Consider the following 12,349-nt stretch of genomic DNA (forward strand, 5'->3'; position numbering starts at 1 on the left):
AATGGTAAGAATGGTGCCTGTCCTGCTGTCTCATTTACAAATTGTCAGAATAGGTGTTTCATGTTAGTTTTATAATAATCACATTTATAATATTAATCCCATTCTGCACTCAAATCTGAATTATTCAGGGTTCTCCAGAGAAACAAAACTAATATATATTGTATAAACATGCACATATGTATATATGAATATACAATGTATATTGTATTCTGGGTCGCTTCTTGATTTGTTTAGTAAATTCGCCTTCCTACACTTTCTAACTATATGTATTTATCTGGTTAGACTAGAAATGTTTATTTCTCATGTCAAGTTCAATGCAGATTGAGCAAGGTTTCTCTCCTCCACGGGGTGACTCAGGGATCCAGGCTGTTTGCATATTCATATACATTGGGCAACAGAGCAAGACTCCCTCTCAAAAAGAAAAAAAAAAAGACCGAGTCTCATTCTGTCACCCATGCTGCAATGCAGTGGCACCATCACAGCTGGGTTCCAGTGATCCTCCTGCCTCAGCCTCCTGCATAACTGCAACTATGGGCAGATGTCAGTATGCCTGGCTAAATGTTTATTCATATATGTATTCATATATACACTATGTGTATATTTATACATAGATAATTTTTACACATTTTATATATAAATATATTATACACACTAAATATATGTATATATGTATACATATATATGTGTATGTACATACAAAACAGAGAAAGGGAGGAGTTCTATTTAATATTTCTTGTGGCTCACACAATTCTGAGGGCTAAAAGTCCTAAATCAGCAAAGCAAGCCAGCAGGCTGGAGACCCAGGAAAGAGTTGGTGTTGCTGTCCTGAGTCCAAAGGTAGTCTCTGGAGGCAGAATTATTTCTTCACTGGGAGACCTCAGCCTTTTCTCTTGACGCCTTCCACTGATTGGATGAGACCCACCCACATTGTAGAGGGTAATCTGTTTTACTCAAGGTCTGATTTAAAGGCTAATCACATTCAGAAACTCATGAGCAAGAATGACTTCAGTACTTAAATTAGAAATCTGCCATATGACCTCCAACATTACTAACAACCACATAAATTATATTCTAAATTGACTATGGAACTAATTGTGGAAATGTCCCACTCTCTCAGCTTCCATCTTGTACCAAAATGCAAGGTACAGTGCCAGGAATTCTGAGAGGTATCCTAGCCTTACCCTATGCTGATCCATTCTGGGTCACTTCTTGAATTGTTTAGTAAATTCGCCTTCCTACACTTTCTAACTATATGTATTTGTCTAGTTAGACTAGAAATGTTTATTTCTCATGTCAAGTTCAATGCAGATTGGGCAAGGTTCCTCTCCTCCACAGGGTGACTCAGGGATCCAGGCTGTTTGCACCTTGGGATTCTTCTGTTTCATCCTGTGGCCTCCATAGTCATCAACTAAAGGGATAAGAGACAGTAGGGGCAAGCCAGGTGGTAGGGTCTTGGACCAGAAGAAAGACATCAGTCACTTCCACTCACATTCTTGTTTGACAAAACTCAGTCACATGGTTCCAATCTATCTATAAGGAGGCTGAGAAATGTTATCTTCTTCTGTGCCAAGCAGGTTAAACTCTGCAGTGAAGGCACAGAATGGTCTCTGAAATATCATCCCCAGCATGAGAGCAGAGCCTGTTTCCTTGAATGAGGCTTTGATGGTGTGAAGCTGAGAGCAGAGGAGAGAGCTGGGGAGGAAGAGGCCAGTGGCCAAGCTTCCCCTTCTGGCCCTCTGCAGCCCCACAATGGGACACCCTTGCACGGACCCCAGCCTTCAGAGTCCTTTCTTTTGCAGGTCATTACTCTCTGACCTATCTCTACACTGGGCTGTCCAGGCCTAGCAAAGGCACCCACAAGCTGCAGGGCGCTGTCTTCCTCAATGACCATGCATTCTTCCACTACAACAGTGAAGACAGGAAGGCTAAGCCCTGGAACCATGAAGACATGTGGAAGGAGTAGAGGACTGGGAGAAGCAGAACCAACTCAGAAGGCCAGGGAGGACATCTTTATGGAGACCCTGAATAACATCATGGAGTATTACAACAGCAGTAGTGGTCAGTGAACAACAGACCACGGGGGTGGAAGGTCTAACCCAAGAGGCAGCGCCCTAAGTGTGAGTTGCAAGGGGTCAGCAGGATGGAAATAGTCCCAATCCCAGCAGAGGAGCAGGAGGCACAGCAGAAACACAGACATGTCCGCATCCCACCCACCCCATGGCACAGGTACTCCCCACTTCCCCATTGATTGCCCCATCCTCATTCCAGGCCTCAGCTCCCACAGGAAGTGATGGCAGAGTCACTTCCTATCCAGGAAGCTCTGACCTCTCACCTCCTCACCCCACCCATCAGAGGCTGATCTCCCGGTGAGAAGGCATCAGACTCACCCCTATTCAGAGAGGTTGCCTGGAGAGTGAGCCACTCTCAAAGTCACTCAGACCTGGGCTCACCTGGTGGCTCCGCCAGTCCCAGCTGTTGACAGTGAAACGTTCCCAAAATATCTGGTCGAAATTTGCAAACACTGGAGCATTGAGACCTACCTCCAAACAAGTTTGTAATATTTAACTATGTCACAGTCTGTCCTAATCTCCCTTGCAGCTCCATCGCCTCGGACAGGGTCCAGCCAGCATTGGCTCAATTGAAATTTGTGGAATGAACAGAGAAAAGCACGTGGCACACACTGTAGCCCTGCTGAGGGCTCAGGAAGTGCTGGATTCAAAACCGCAGGCTGTTCCTAAAGTTCCTCCTGTCCATAAGATACAGACCCAGGAAGGGTCACCTGCACTGTGGTTGGAGGAGCTGGTGGCAGAGCCCGCGCAGAGACGGTCCCTGTGCCCCTGGCCCAGCACTCTTTCTGCTAAGCCACACTGCCGGCCCCAAGGCAGCCAGCCCCAGGCCTGGTGAACTGCTGGTGTTAAATTATCATAGAGTGGGTGTCAAAAGATGGGTTTCTAAGTACAAAAATGCCCAAGGTGCTACATGGGATCTGAAGGTTTCCAAAAGGAGGCAAGAGATAAGCAGACATTTGAAGGATGAGGGATGGGAGGTCTTGGTAAGGAAAATGGCCCGGGCTGTGTGTCAGCCATAGGAGAGGAGGGGGCACAAGTGATCAGGAAAGACACTGGGAGAAGCTTTGATGGACAGGAATAGAAATGTCAAAGTGGATAATTACGAGGAAGGAGGATGAAGAGATGAACACAGGGTATTAGGAAATAAGAGTAACTGACATTTGCTGAGCACTTACTTTGTGCCAGACCCACCTATGAGCATATATAATGCTCAGAATAGCCCCCTGAAACCGTGCTCTTGGCATTGCTGTTTCGGAGGTGAGGAAATAGAGGCCCAGGGAGGTGACTGGCTCCAGCTCATGCAACATGCCAGGTGGGGGCGGGGAGAGACCTGGGACATGAGCCCAGACAGCTTGAGAGCTGTCAGCGTCTGTGCCAACAGCACCAACCTGTGCTGGGCAAACACCTGCTTTTATAATCAGAATGAAGAGGCTGTGTCCCCCACCCTAGGAGGTCCATTTCTGAGAGTTGTGGCTAATGGGCAAGAAGGTTGGGACTTTAGAGATTTGGGATAAAAATATCAAACACCAAAAAGGAAGAAAGAAGCGATCAGGCCAGACGCAGTGGCTCATGCCTGTAATCCCAGCACTTTGGGGCACTGAGACAGTCAGATCACCTGAGGTCAGGAGTTTGAGACCAGCCTGGCCAACACAGTGAAACCCTGTCTATACTAAATATACAAAAATCAGCTTGGTATGGCGTTGCATGCCTGGAATTCCAACTACTCGGCAGGATGAGGCAGGAGAATTGCTTGAACCCGGGAGACGGAGGTTGCAGTGAGCCGAGATCATACCAGTGCACTCCAGTCTGGGCAACAGAATAAGACTTGTCTCAAAAAAAAAAAAAAGAAAGAAAAAAAAAGGAATGATCAGATTAGGTTGATTTAGGTGATGATATAAACTGCACCTAAAACTGAAAGAAAAGGAGAGCCTTCCTTTCCTCGTATGAAATCACAAATAATTTCTATCAAATTCGGAAACGTACTTTGGTGTGGTTGTGACAGGTTCCTAAGCACTCCCTGTAAGTTCAAACACATAAAAGGAGATGCTACAGAAGAGATGGAAATCTGCCCACAGCCTGTAGCTCTCTTCACTTCCCTGGCTGGGAGGAACGCGTATTTCATCTCAAATTGGCCTGAAATGCCGATCCATATAGTCTTTGCCACTCTCTGCCAACTGTACATCCAGGTAAAATCATATGCCGTGATTACGGAACTGCATGCTTAGATTGCAAAAGCCTTTCCTCCTATTGAGGTGTGAAGAGTGCAGGACTAAGAGTTATTCAGATGGAGTTGGCACTAGGCTGACTGGCTCCCTGTGGGGTCGGGGGACGTTTCAGGGTCTCATGCCTTGCAGGAAAGATTTGGTTGTGAGATCCAAAATAACAGAAGCACTGGAGCATTCTGGAAGAATGCCTATGATGGAAAGGACTACGTTGAATTCAACAAAGAAACCCCAGCCTGGGTCCCCTTGGTCCCAGAAGCCCAGAACACCAAGCAGAAGTGGGAGGCAGAACCAGTCTACGTGCAGCAGGCCGAGGCTTACCTGGAGGAGGAGTGCCCTGAGACTCTGCAGAAATACCTGAAATACAGCAAAAATATCCTGGACCGGCAAGGTACTCACTGCTTCCTGCTCTCCAGTACTGAGCTGGGAAAAACCAACATGATCTCAGGCTGGGAGCTCAGAGAGCATCTTAGGCCAATCTCCTCCATCCGTGTAAGTCACGCAGACCCCCAATTTTCAACTTCTAGGATTCATTTCTTTCCTGGGAGGACATCAAAATTTCAGGCAGAACGGGCCAGGAAAGCCACCAATTCACTGGTAGGCTTCCCAAAATATCACCCACTGAGAGAAGAGAAGCTGGAGGTGAGAGAGGTGAGGGTAACACTGTGTGTAAGAGGCAGAGCTGGAGAGCTGGGGCCAGGCGTGCTAGCTCAGCTCTGCCTCTTACACACAGTAATCCCAACACTTTGGGAGTCCAAGGCGGGCATATCACTTGAGGTCAGAAGTTCGAGATCAGCCTGGCCAACATGATGAAATCCCTTCTCTACCAAAAATACAGAAATTAGCCTGGCATGGTGGCAGGCACCTGTAATCCCAGCTATTCAGGAGGCTGAGGCATGAGAATCGCTTGAACCCAGGAGACTGAGATTGCACTGAGCCAAGATCATGCCACCGCACTCTAGCCTGGGCAACAGAGCAAGATTCAGTCTCAAAAAAAAAAGAGGCAGAGCTAGGACTCAAATTCCAGATTTCAGTTTCCAAATCCCATCGTTGTTTCTCTCTACAATGATGCCTCCCAACTAGGTGGTGGAGAGAAGGGAGGTGTGTAAAATGTCAGCCCCGGAAGGACAAGAGCGAGCCATTGTGAGCAGGATTGATGGCTGCAAGCTGAGACTTGGATTGGAGACGTAGTGAGACTCAGGATTGTGCAGTGCTGCAGGGAAGCGGTTGCTGGATAGAGGCATGGGCTGAACTAAGCAGCTGGACTGAGACTGGGGGAGAGGAGAACTCCAAAGCCCACTGAGATGTGGGAAAACACTGGAAAGTGCACAGAGCATTCACAATTTATTGCCGTCAGAGTCAATACGTGGGTGGGGTGGGGAATGGGCGAGAGGGGAGTCGGGACATTCCATAATCCAACAGAGAAGGATGAGGGAAAGCGTCAGCCTTCCCTGATCTTCTGGAAAGTGATGGGGCGGGGGCGGGGAAGGAAGGGAAGGGGGTGGCAGGAACAGAGCTTAGAGCTCTGCTGATCACTGACAGCCAGGGGTGGGGGTGGGAAGAGACCTGGGCAGGGAGAAGTCGACCTCAAGCCTGCAATGTCACGCTCTCCCCTTCCACAGATCCTCCCTCTGTGATGGACACCAGCTACCAGGCCCCAGGGGAAAAGAAGAAACTCAAGTGCCTGGCCTACGACTTCTACCCAGGGAAAATTGATGTGCACTGGACTCGAGCCGGCAAGGCGCAGGAGCCTGAGCTACGGGAGATGTTCTTGACGGTGGAAATGGTACTTACCTGACCTGGTTGTTGGTGTGTGTGGCCCTGCAGGACACAGCCCCCTACTCCTGCCATGTGCAGCACAACAGCCTGGCCCAGCCCCTGCTGGAGTCCGGGAGGCCAGGTGGGAAGCAAGGGCTGGAGGCAATGTGGGATCTCAGCCCTAGTAGCTGCTCTTTCTGCCTGACATGGGAGCTGAACCACAGAAATCACTGTCAATGGATCCTCAAGGCCCAAGGAACAGTGTGGGGAGACAGACAGGAGGTGGATTTGGAGACCAAAGACTGGGATGCCTGCCCTGAGCTGACTCGGACCCAAAAATCGTCTTGCTTCGAACCACTGCCTGCCATTGTCTAATCTATAGAAGCTAATAAATAATCATCTCTCTTTGTCTAGCATGACAGAGAACAGTATTAACTGTAAAATCCTGTAGAAATGTGACTTGATTTTCTCATTGGTCCCGCTCCCAAGCACTGGATTCATCTGAAACTCTTGGTTTCCCCTGGAGGTCATGGTTCCTGGACACTCTGACTTGGGCAATTCCAAGCATGGCCCGGACCCGCTGTCCCTTAGGGATTGTTCAGGTGTCCCCTGCTGACATCCACAGGCATGGCCATGGCCGCTCTGGCTGTGAGGTGCTAGAACCCTGCAAGCTCTTTCACACAAACCCAAGCCTCTTCTGTGCCTCAGTTTCCGCACACTTCTTGGCTCTCTGGGAGACCCAGCCCTCCACTCCAGCTGCTCCACATCTCCACACCATGTTGGCCTTGGCCCACCAGCCAAACCTTATTTGAGAGCCCTCAGCTCTCTAGGGTACAGCTCAATGAAGCAGGAATTGGCCCTGAGGTTCTCAGACTCCCTCTGAGTCCCTGAGAGTGAGTGTCCTCAAATGAGTCACCAACCGCCACACACAGTTACCAACCCCAAACACACAGGATAGCTCTCACCCCAACCTTCTCATGAAGCCTCACCTGCCTGTGTCTATGCTTTTCCTTCCTGTGGGTCAAGAACTTACTTTTTTCTCTCTCTCTTTCTCGTTTTTTTTTTTTTTTTTTTTTTTGAGAAGGAGTCTTGCTCTGTTGCCCAGGCTGGATTGCAGTGTCATGATCTCAGCTTACTGCAAACTCCACCTCCCAGGTTCCAGCGATTCTCCTGCCTCAGCCTCCCAAGTTGCTGGGATTACAGGCATCAGCCACTACACCCGGCTAATTTTTATATTTTCAGTAGAGACAGGGTTTCACCATGTTGGCCAGGCTAGTCTTGAACTCCTGACCTCAAGTAACCTGCCTGCCTCTGCCTCCCAAAGTGCTGGCATTACAGGCGTGAGTCACTGGGTCTAGTGACAAGAACTTTCTTCATATTGTATACTCAGCCTCCCACTCTGGATTATTCCAAACTCCATCCTCCAAGCTGGGTTCCATAGAAGAGTCATTCCCAGCCTTTAGAATTCTGAGTTAATCATCTTATCTTTCATGAAAGCCTAAATTTGAAGGCTACAATTTTTTGTTTTAACACTTCGACTCCAATTTGAAAATCAAAGTCGAGAAATTTACTTTTTTTTTGTTAAGTCTACATAAAATCCATCTTTTCCCCTTCCGGGGCTAAAACATCCTATCTGAACAGTAGCCAAGTTCAGGAAAGAAAATGCAAATAGTTGCCTGGCGCGGTGGCTGACGCCTGTAATCCCAGCACTTTGGAAGGCCCAGGAGGGTGGATCACAAGGTCAGGAGAGCGAGACCAGCCTGGCCAGCATAGTGAAACCCCGACTTTACTGAAAATACAAAAAATTAGCTGGATGTGGTGATGTGTGCCTGTAATTTCAGCTACTCGGGAGGCTGAGGCAGGAGAATAGCCAGGTTTGGTGATGTGTGCCTGTAATCCCAGCTACTCGGGAGGCTGAGGCAGGAGAATCACGTGAATTCCGGAGGTGGAGGTTGCAGTGAACTGAGATCTCACCACTGCACTCCAGCCTGGTCGACAGTGCAAGACTCTGTCTCAAAAAAAGAAAATGCAAATAATCAAGAGAGAAAAATACAGCATGTGATATGTGAAAATATGAGGACACTTGGAGCAAATAAAAGGTGAAAGTTAAACATTTCAGATCAACGAAGAAACCAAAATCCACATGATCAGACCAGGGCTAAGGAAAATTGAATAGGAGATGTGAGCTCATCTATAACAAGAAACATGGATGATGATGAAGGAGGAGCGAGAAGCCGCAGGATTCAAGTCCTGGTCAGGTGTGGGGCAGGAGGAGAGGGACACAGGGCTACTGAGATACCCAGGGAAAACTTCCTGGAGCAATTCGGATTTCAGAGAGATGTGGAGGCCTAAGAGAGCTTGCCAAGTTGAGGTCAAAAGATTTCCATACAGAATGGAATTTTACATACCGTGTTCTTTTGAGTTTCCAGTGCCTACCAGAGAATCAAATATACAATAAGTCCGGGCATGGTGGCTCATGCCTGTAATCTCAGCTCTTTGGGATGCCAAAGTGGGAGGACTGCTTGAGCCAGAAGTTCCAGATCAGTCTAGGCGACATAGCAAGACCCTGGTTCTACATTTAAAAAAATAAAAAATTATCCGGGCATGGTGGCACACACTTGTAGACCCAGCGACTTGAGCACGGGAGGTCAAGGCTGCTGTGAGCTATGACTGTACCACTGTACTCCAACCTGAGCAACAGAGCAAGACCCTGTCTCAAAAAATAAAAAATAAATAAATAAATACACATATTAATACAATAGGTAATTAATACATAATTTCTGGATGTATCAATAAATGCATAAGCAAAGGCAATGAAAACACTAAATATTTCTGATGACCAAGAACAACCCCTTGGCCGGGACAGTGAATTCTACTGGGAAAGAAGGTTGAAAAAGCAAAGCTCAGAGAAACTGAAGAGGACCTTAACATATGTATACCTGGCTATACCTGATTGATGTATTTTGCCTGATTCAGTGTGCATCATTCTTCCAGCCTACCTGGGAACTAGCCCCAGGAGAGTCTGCCAGGCAGAGACAAGATAGTCTGAGGCAGGGGTCCCCAACCCTTGGTACCCGTTCATGGCCTGTTAGGAGCTGAACCACACAGCAGAAGGTGAGCTGCAGGGTCGAAGCTTCATCTGTATTTACAGCCACCCCACCATTGCTCCCATTACCGCCTGAGCTCGCCTCCTGTCAGATCAGCATCTGCATTAGATTCTCACGGGAGCACGAACCCTATTGGGAACTGTGCACGCGAGGGATGTAGGTTGAACGCTCCTTGTGAGAATCTAACGCCTGATGATCTGTCACTGTCTCCCATCAACCCCAGATGGGACCGTCTAGTTGCCGGAAAACAAGCTCAGGGCTCCCACTGATTCTACACCATGGCGAGTTGTAGAATTATTTCATTATATATTACAATGTAATAATAATAGAAATAAAATGCACAATAAACAAGACGCGCTGGAATCATCCCAAAACCATTCCCCTCCCTAATCCGTGGAAAAACTGTCTTCCACGGAGCCGGTCCCTGGTGCCAAAGAGATTGGGGACTGCCGGCTTAAACAATAAGAGGTCTTTTTCTCAGGCAGGTTCCAATCAGCTCTGGGCCGGATTCTTTATGGCTTTTGCCTGCCCCCTACTGGTCAAAGAAATAGTTGCAGCCAAGTGTTAGGATCCAGTCCTTGGGAATTTGGCTCAAAGCCTGGATGCAAAGGCCGTGAGGTAATGGTCATCCGGTCTTCCTCGCACAACTCTCACAATTCCCGCCTTCTTTTTTTTTTTCTTTTCTTTTCTTTTCTTTTTTTTGAGACGGAGTTTCACTCTTGTTGCCCAGGCTGGAGTGCAATGGCGCGATCTCAGCTCACTGCAACTTCCACCTCCCGGGTTCAAGCGATTCTCCTGCTTCAGCCTCCCGTGTAGCTGGGATTACAGGCGCCCGCCACCACACCCAGCTAATTTTTTGTATTTTTAGTAGAGACGGGGTTTCATCATGCTGGCCAGAGTGGTCTACAACTCCTGACCTCAGGTGATCCATCCGCCTCGGCCTCCCAAAGTGCTGGGATTACAGGCGTGAGCCACGGCGCCCAGCCAATTCCTGCCTTTTATTATAGAGGAAAACCTCCGCAGGATGACAGCACCCCCATTGGACGTCTGTTACCTCACCGAACTTGGGTCCCCCCACTGGGTGCTGCAAACACTGACGTCTGGATTCCAGTGAGAGAAACATTTATTGCAGGGTGCCAAACAAGGAGAATAGAGAGGCAGAAGTTACAGGCAAAGTCATAAATCAAAACATATACTTGCACAGTGGCTCACACCTGTAATTCCAACACTTTGGGAGGCCAAGGCAGGTGGATCACCTGAGGTCAGGAGTTCAAGACCAGCCTGGCCAACATGGTGAAACCCCATCTCTACTAAAAATACAAAAAATTAGCCAGGTGTGGTGACGCACGCCTATAATCCCAGCTACTCAGAAGGCTGAGGCAGGAAAATCGCCTGAAGCCAGGAGGCAGAGGTTGCAGTGAGCGGAGATGGTGACACTGCACTACACACTAGGCGACACAGCAAGACTCTGTCAAAAAAAGTCTGCTGCAATGGTTCACACCTGCAATCCCAGTACTTTGGGAGGCCAAGGCAGGAGAATTGTTTGAAGTCAGGAGTTTGAGACCAGACTGGGAAACACAGCAAGACCCCATATCTATAAACAATAAAACTTAGCTGGGCGTAGTGTCATGCACCTGTAGTCCCAGCTACTCAGGAACCTGAGACAGGACAGTTGCTAGAGCCCAAGAGTTGGAAGCTGCAGTGAGCTATGATCACACCATTGCACTCCAACCTGGGCAACAGAGGTCTTTAAAAACAAAAAATCGGCCGGGCGCAGTGGCTCAAATCTGTAATCCCAGCACTTTGGGAGGCCGAAACGGGCGGATCACAAGGTCAAGAGATCGAGACCATCCTGGCTAACACAGTGAAACCGCGTCTCTACTAAAAAACATACAAAACAATTAGCCGGACGTGGTGCCGGGCGCCTGTAGTCCCAGCTACTCGGGAGGCTGAGGCAGGAGAATGGCGTTTAAACCCGGGAGGTGGAGCTTGCAGTGAGCTGGGATCCGGTCACTGCGCTCCAGCCTGGGCGACAGAGCGAGACTCCGTCTCAAAAAAAAAAAAAATCAATAATGTATAATCATCTTTTTTTAAAGCTCCCTAACAGGTTGTGTAGCAGGTTCCTGCAGCGGCGGCTGACGGAGAAGAGCTGGCACTCCCCACCCCCCACCCCGTAGGGCGCCTCCTACTTCCCCAGCTCCTGGGATTCCGCCTTGTGCTGCTGGCTGCCAGTGGGCCTGGAGTCTATGGCGATCAACAGAGTGAATTCGTGTGTCACACCCAGCAACCGGGCTGCAAGGCTGCCTGCTTTGATGCCTTCCACCCCCTCTCCCCGCTGCGTTTCTGGATCTTCCAGGTCATCTTGGTGGCTGTACCCAACGTCCTCTACATGCGTTTCACTCTGTATCACGTGATCTGGCACTGGGAATTATCAGGAAAGGGGAAGGAGGAGACCCTGATCCAGGGAGGGGAGAGCAGCAGAGATACCCCAGGGGCTGGAAGCCTCAGGCTGCTCTGGGCTTACGTGGCTCAGCTGGGAGCTCAGCTGGTCCTGGAGGGGACAGCGCCAGGGTTGCAGTACCACCTGTATGGGTTCCAGATGCCCAGCTCCTTTGCATGTGGCCAAGAGCCTTGCCCGTATAGATTAACCTGCACCTTTTCCCGCCCCTCGGAGAAGATCATCTTTCTAAAAGCCATTTTTAGAGTCAGTGGGTTCCGTCTCTTGTTCACTCTTTTGGAGATTGTGCTTCTGGGTCTGGGAAGACTGTGTAAGCCCCTGTGGAACTTCCTGGGTGGGGCCTCTTCCTCCAGCCATGCCCTGGCCCTGAGCAGCAAAAGGAACCTCCAGCAGACACTGTGAGCCATCCGTTGGTCTGGTCAGCCTTGTTCCATTTCAGAGACCATGTGCCCCACAGCCCCAGTGACTAGGGGTGACAACTCCTGACCTCCCCAACCTGTGGATATGGCCAAGTCGAGGTACTGGTTAAACAAAAGAGCTGAAGGAGTGAAGGACCTGCCATGCCCTAATACACAGGATGGTTATGTTGATTATGTCAAGTTGAAAACTTTGGAGAAATTGCTCTCTCAGAAAGCACTAACTGGGCCAGACGCAGTGACTCACGCCTGTAATCCCAGCATTTCGGGAGGCCTAGGCAGGCGGATCGCTTGAGGTCAGGAGTTCAAGACCAGCCTG

The 12,349-nt window shown here is 49.0% G+C and overlaps 1 protein-coding gene and 1 pseudogene across 1 annotated transcript; both read left to right on the forward strand.

The window, feature by feature from the left end:
- On the forward strand, positions 1-6,454 carry LOC105513072 (annotated as a pseudogene).
- A 1,800-nt stretch (positions 6,455-8,254) lies between these two features.
- LOC105513118 (gap junction gamma-3 protein-like) lies at positions 8,255-12,016 on the forward strand. The gene is given in 3 exon segments (XM_011943953.1): positions 8,255-8,307; positions 11,264-11,318; positions 11,321-12,016. Coding segments are annotated over 3 exon segments (804 nt in total).
- The last annotated feature ends 333 nt before the right edge of the window (positions 12,017-12,349 follow it).

This window comes from Colobus angolensis, unplaced genomic scaffold, assembly GCF_000951035.1.
Source record: "Colobus angolensis palliatus isolate OR3802 unplaced genomic scaffold, Cang.pa_1.0 Scaffold222, whole genome shotgun sequence".
NCBI classification, from domain to species: Eukaryota; Metazoa; Chordata; class Mammalia; order Primates; family Cercopithecidae; genus Colobus; species Colobus angolensis.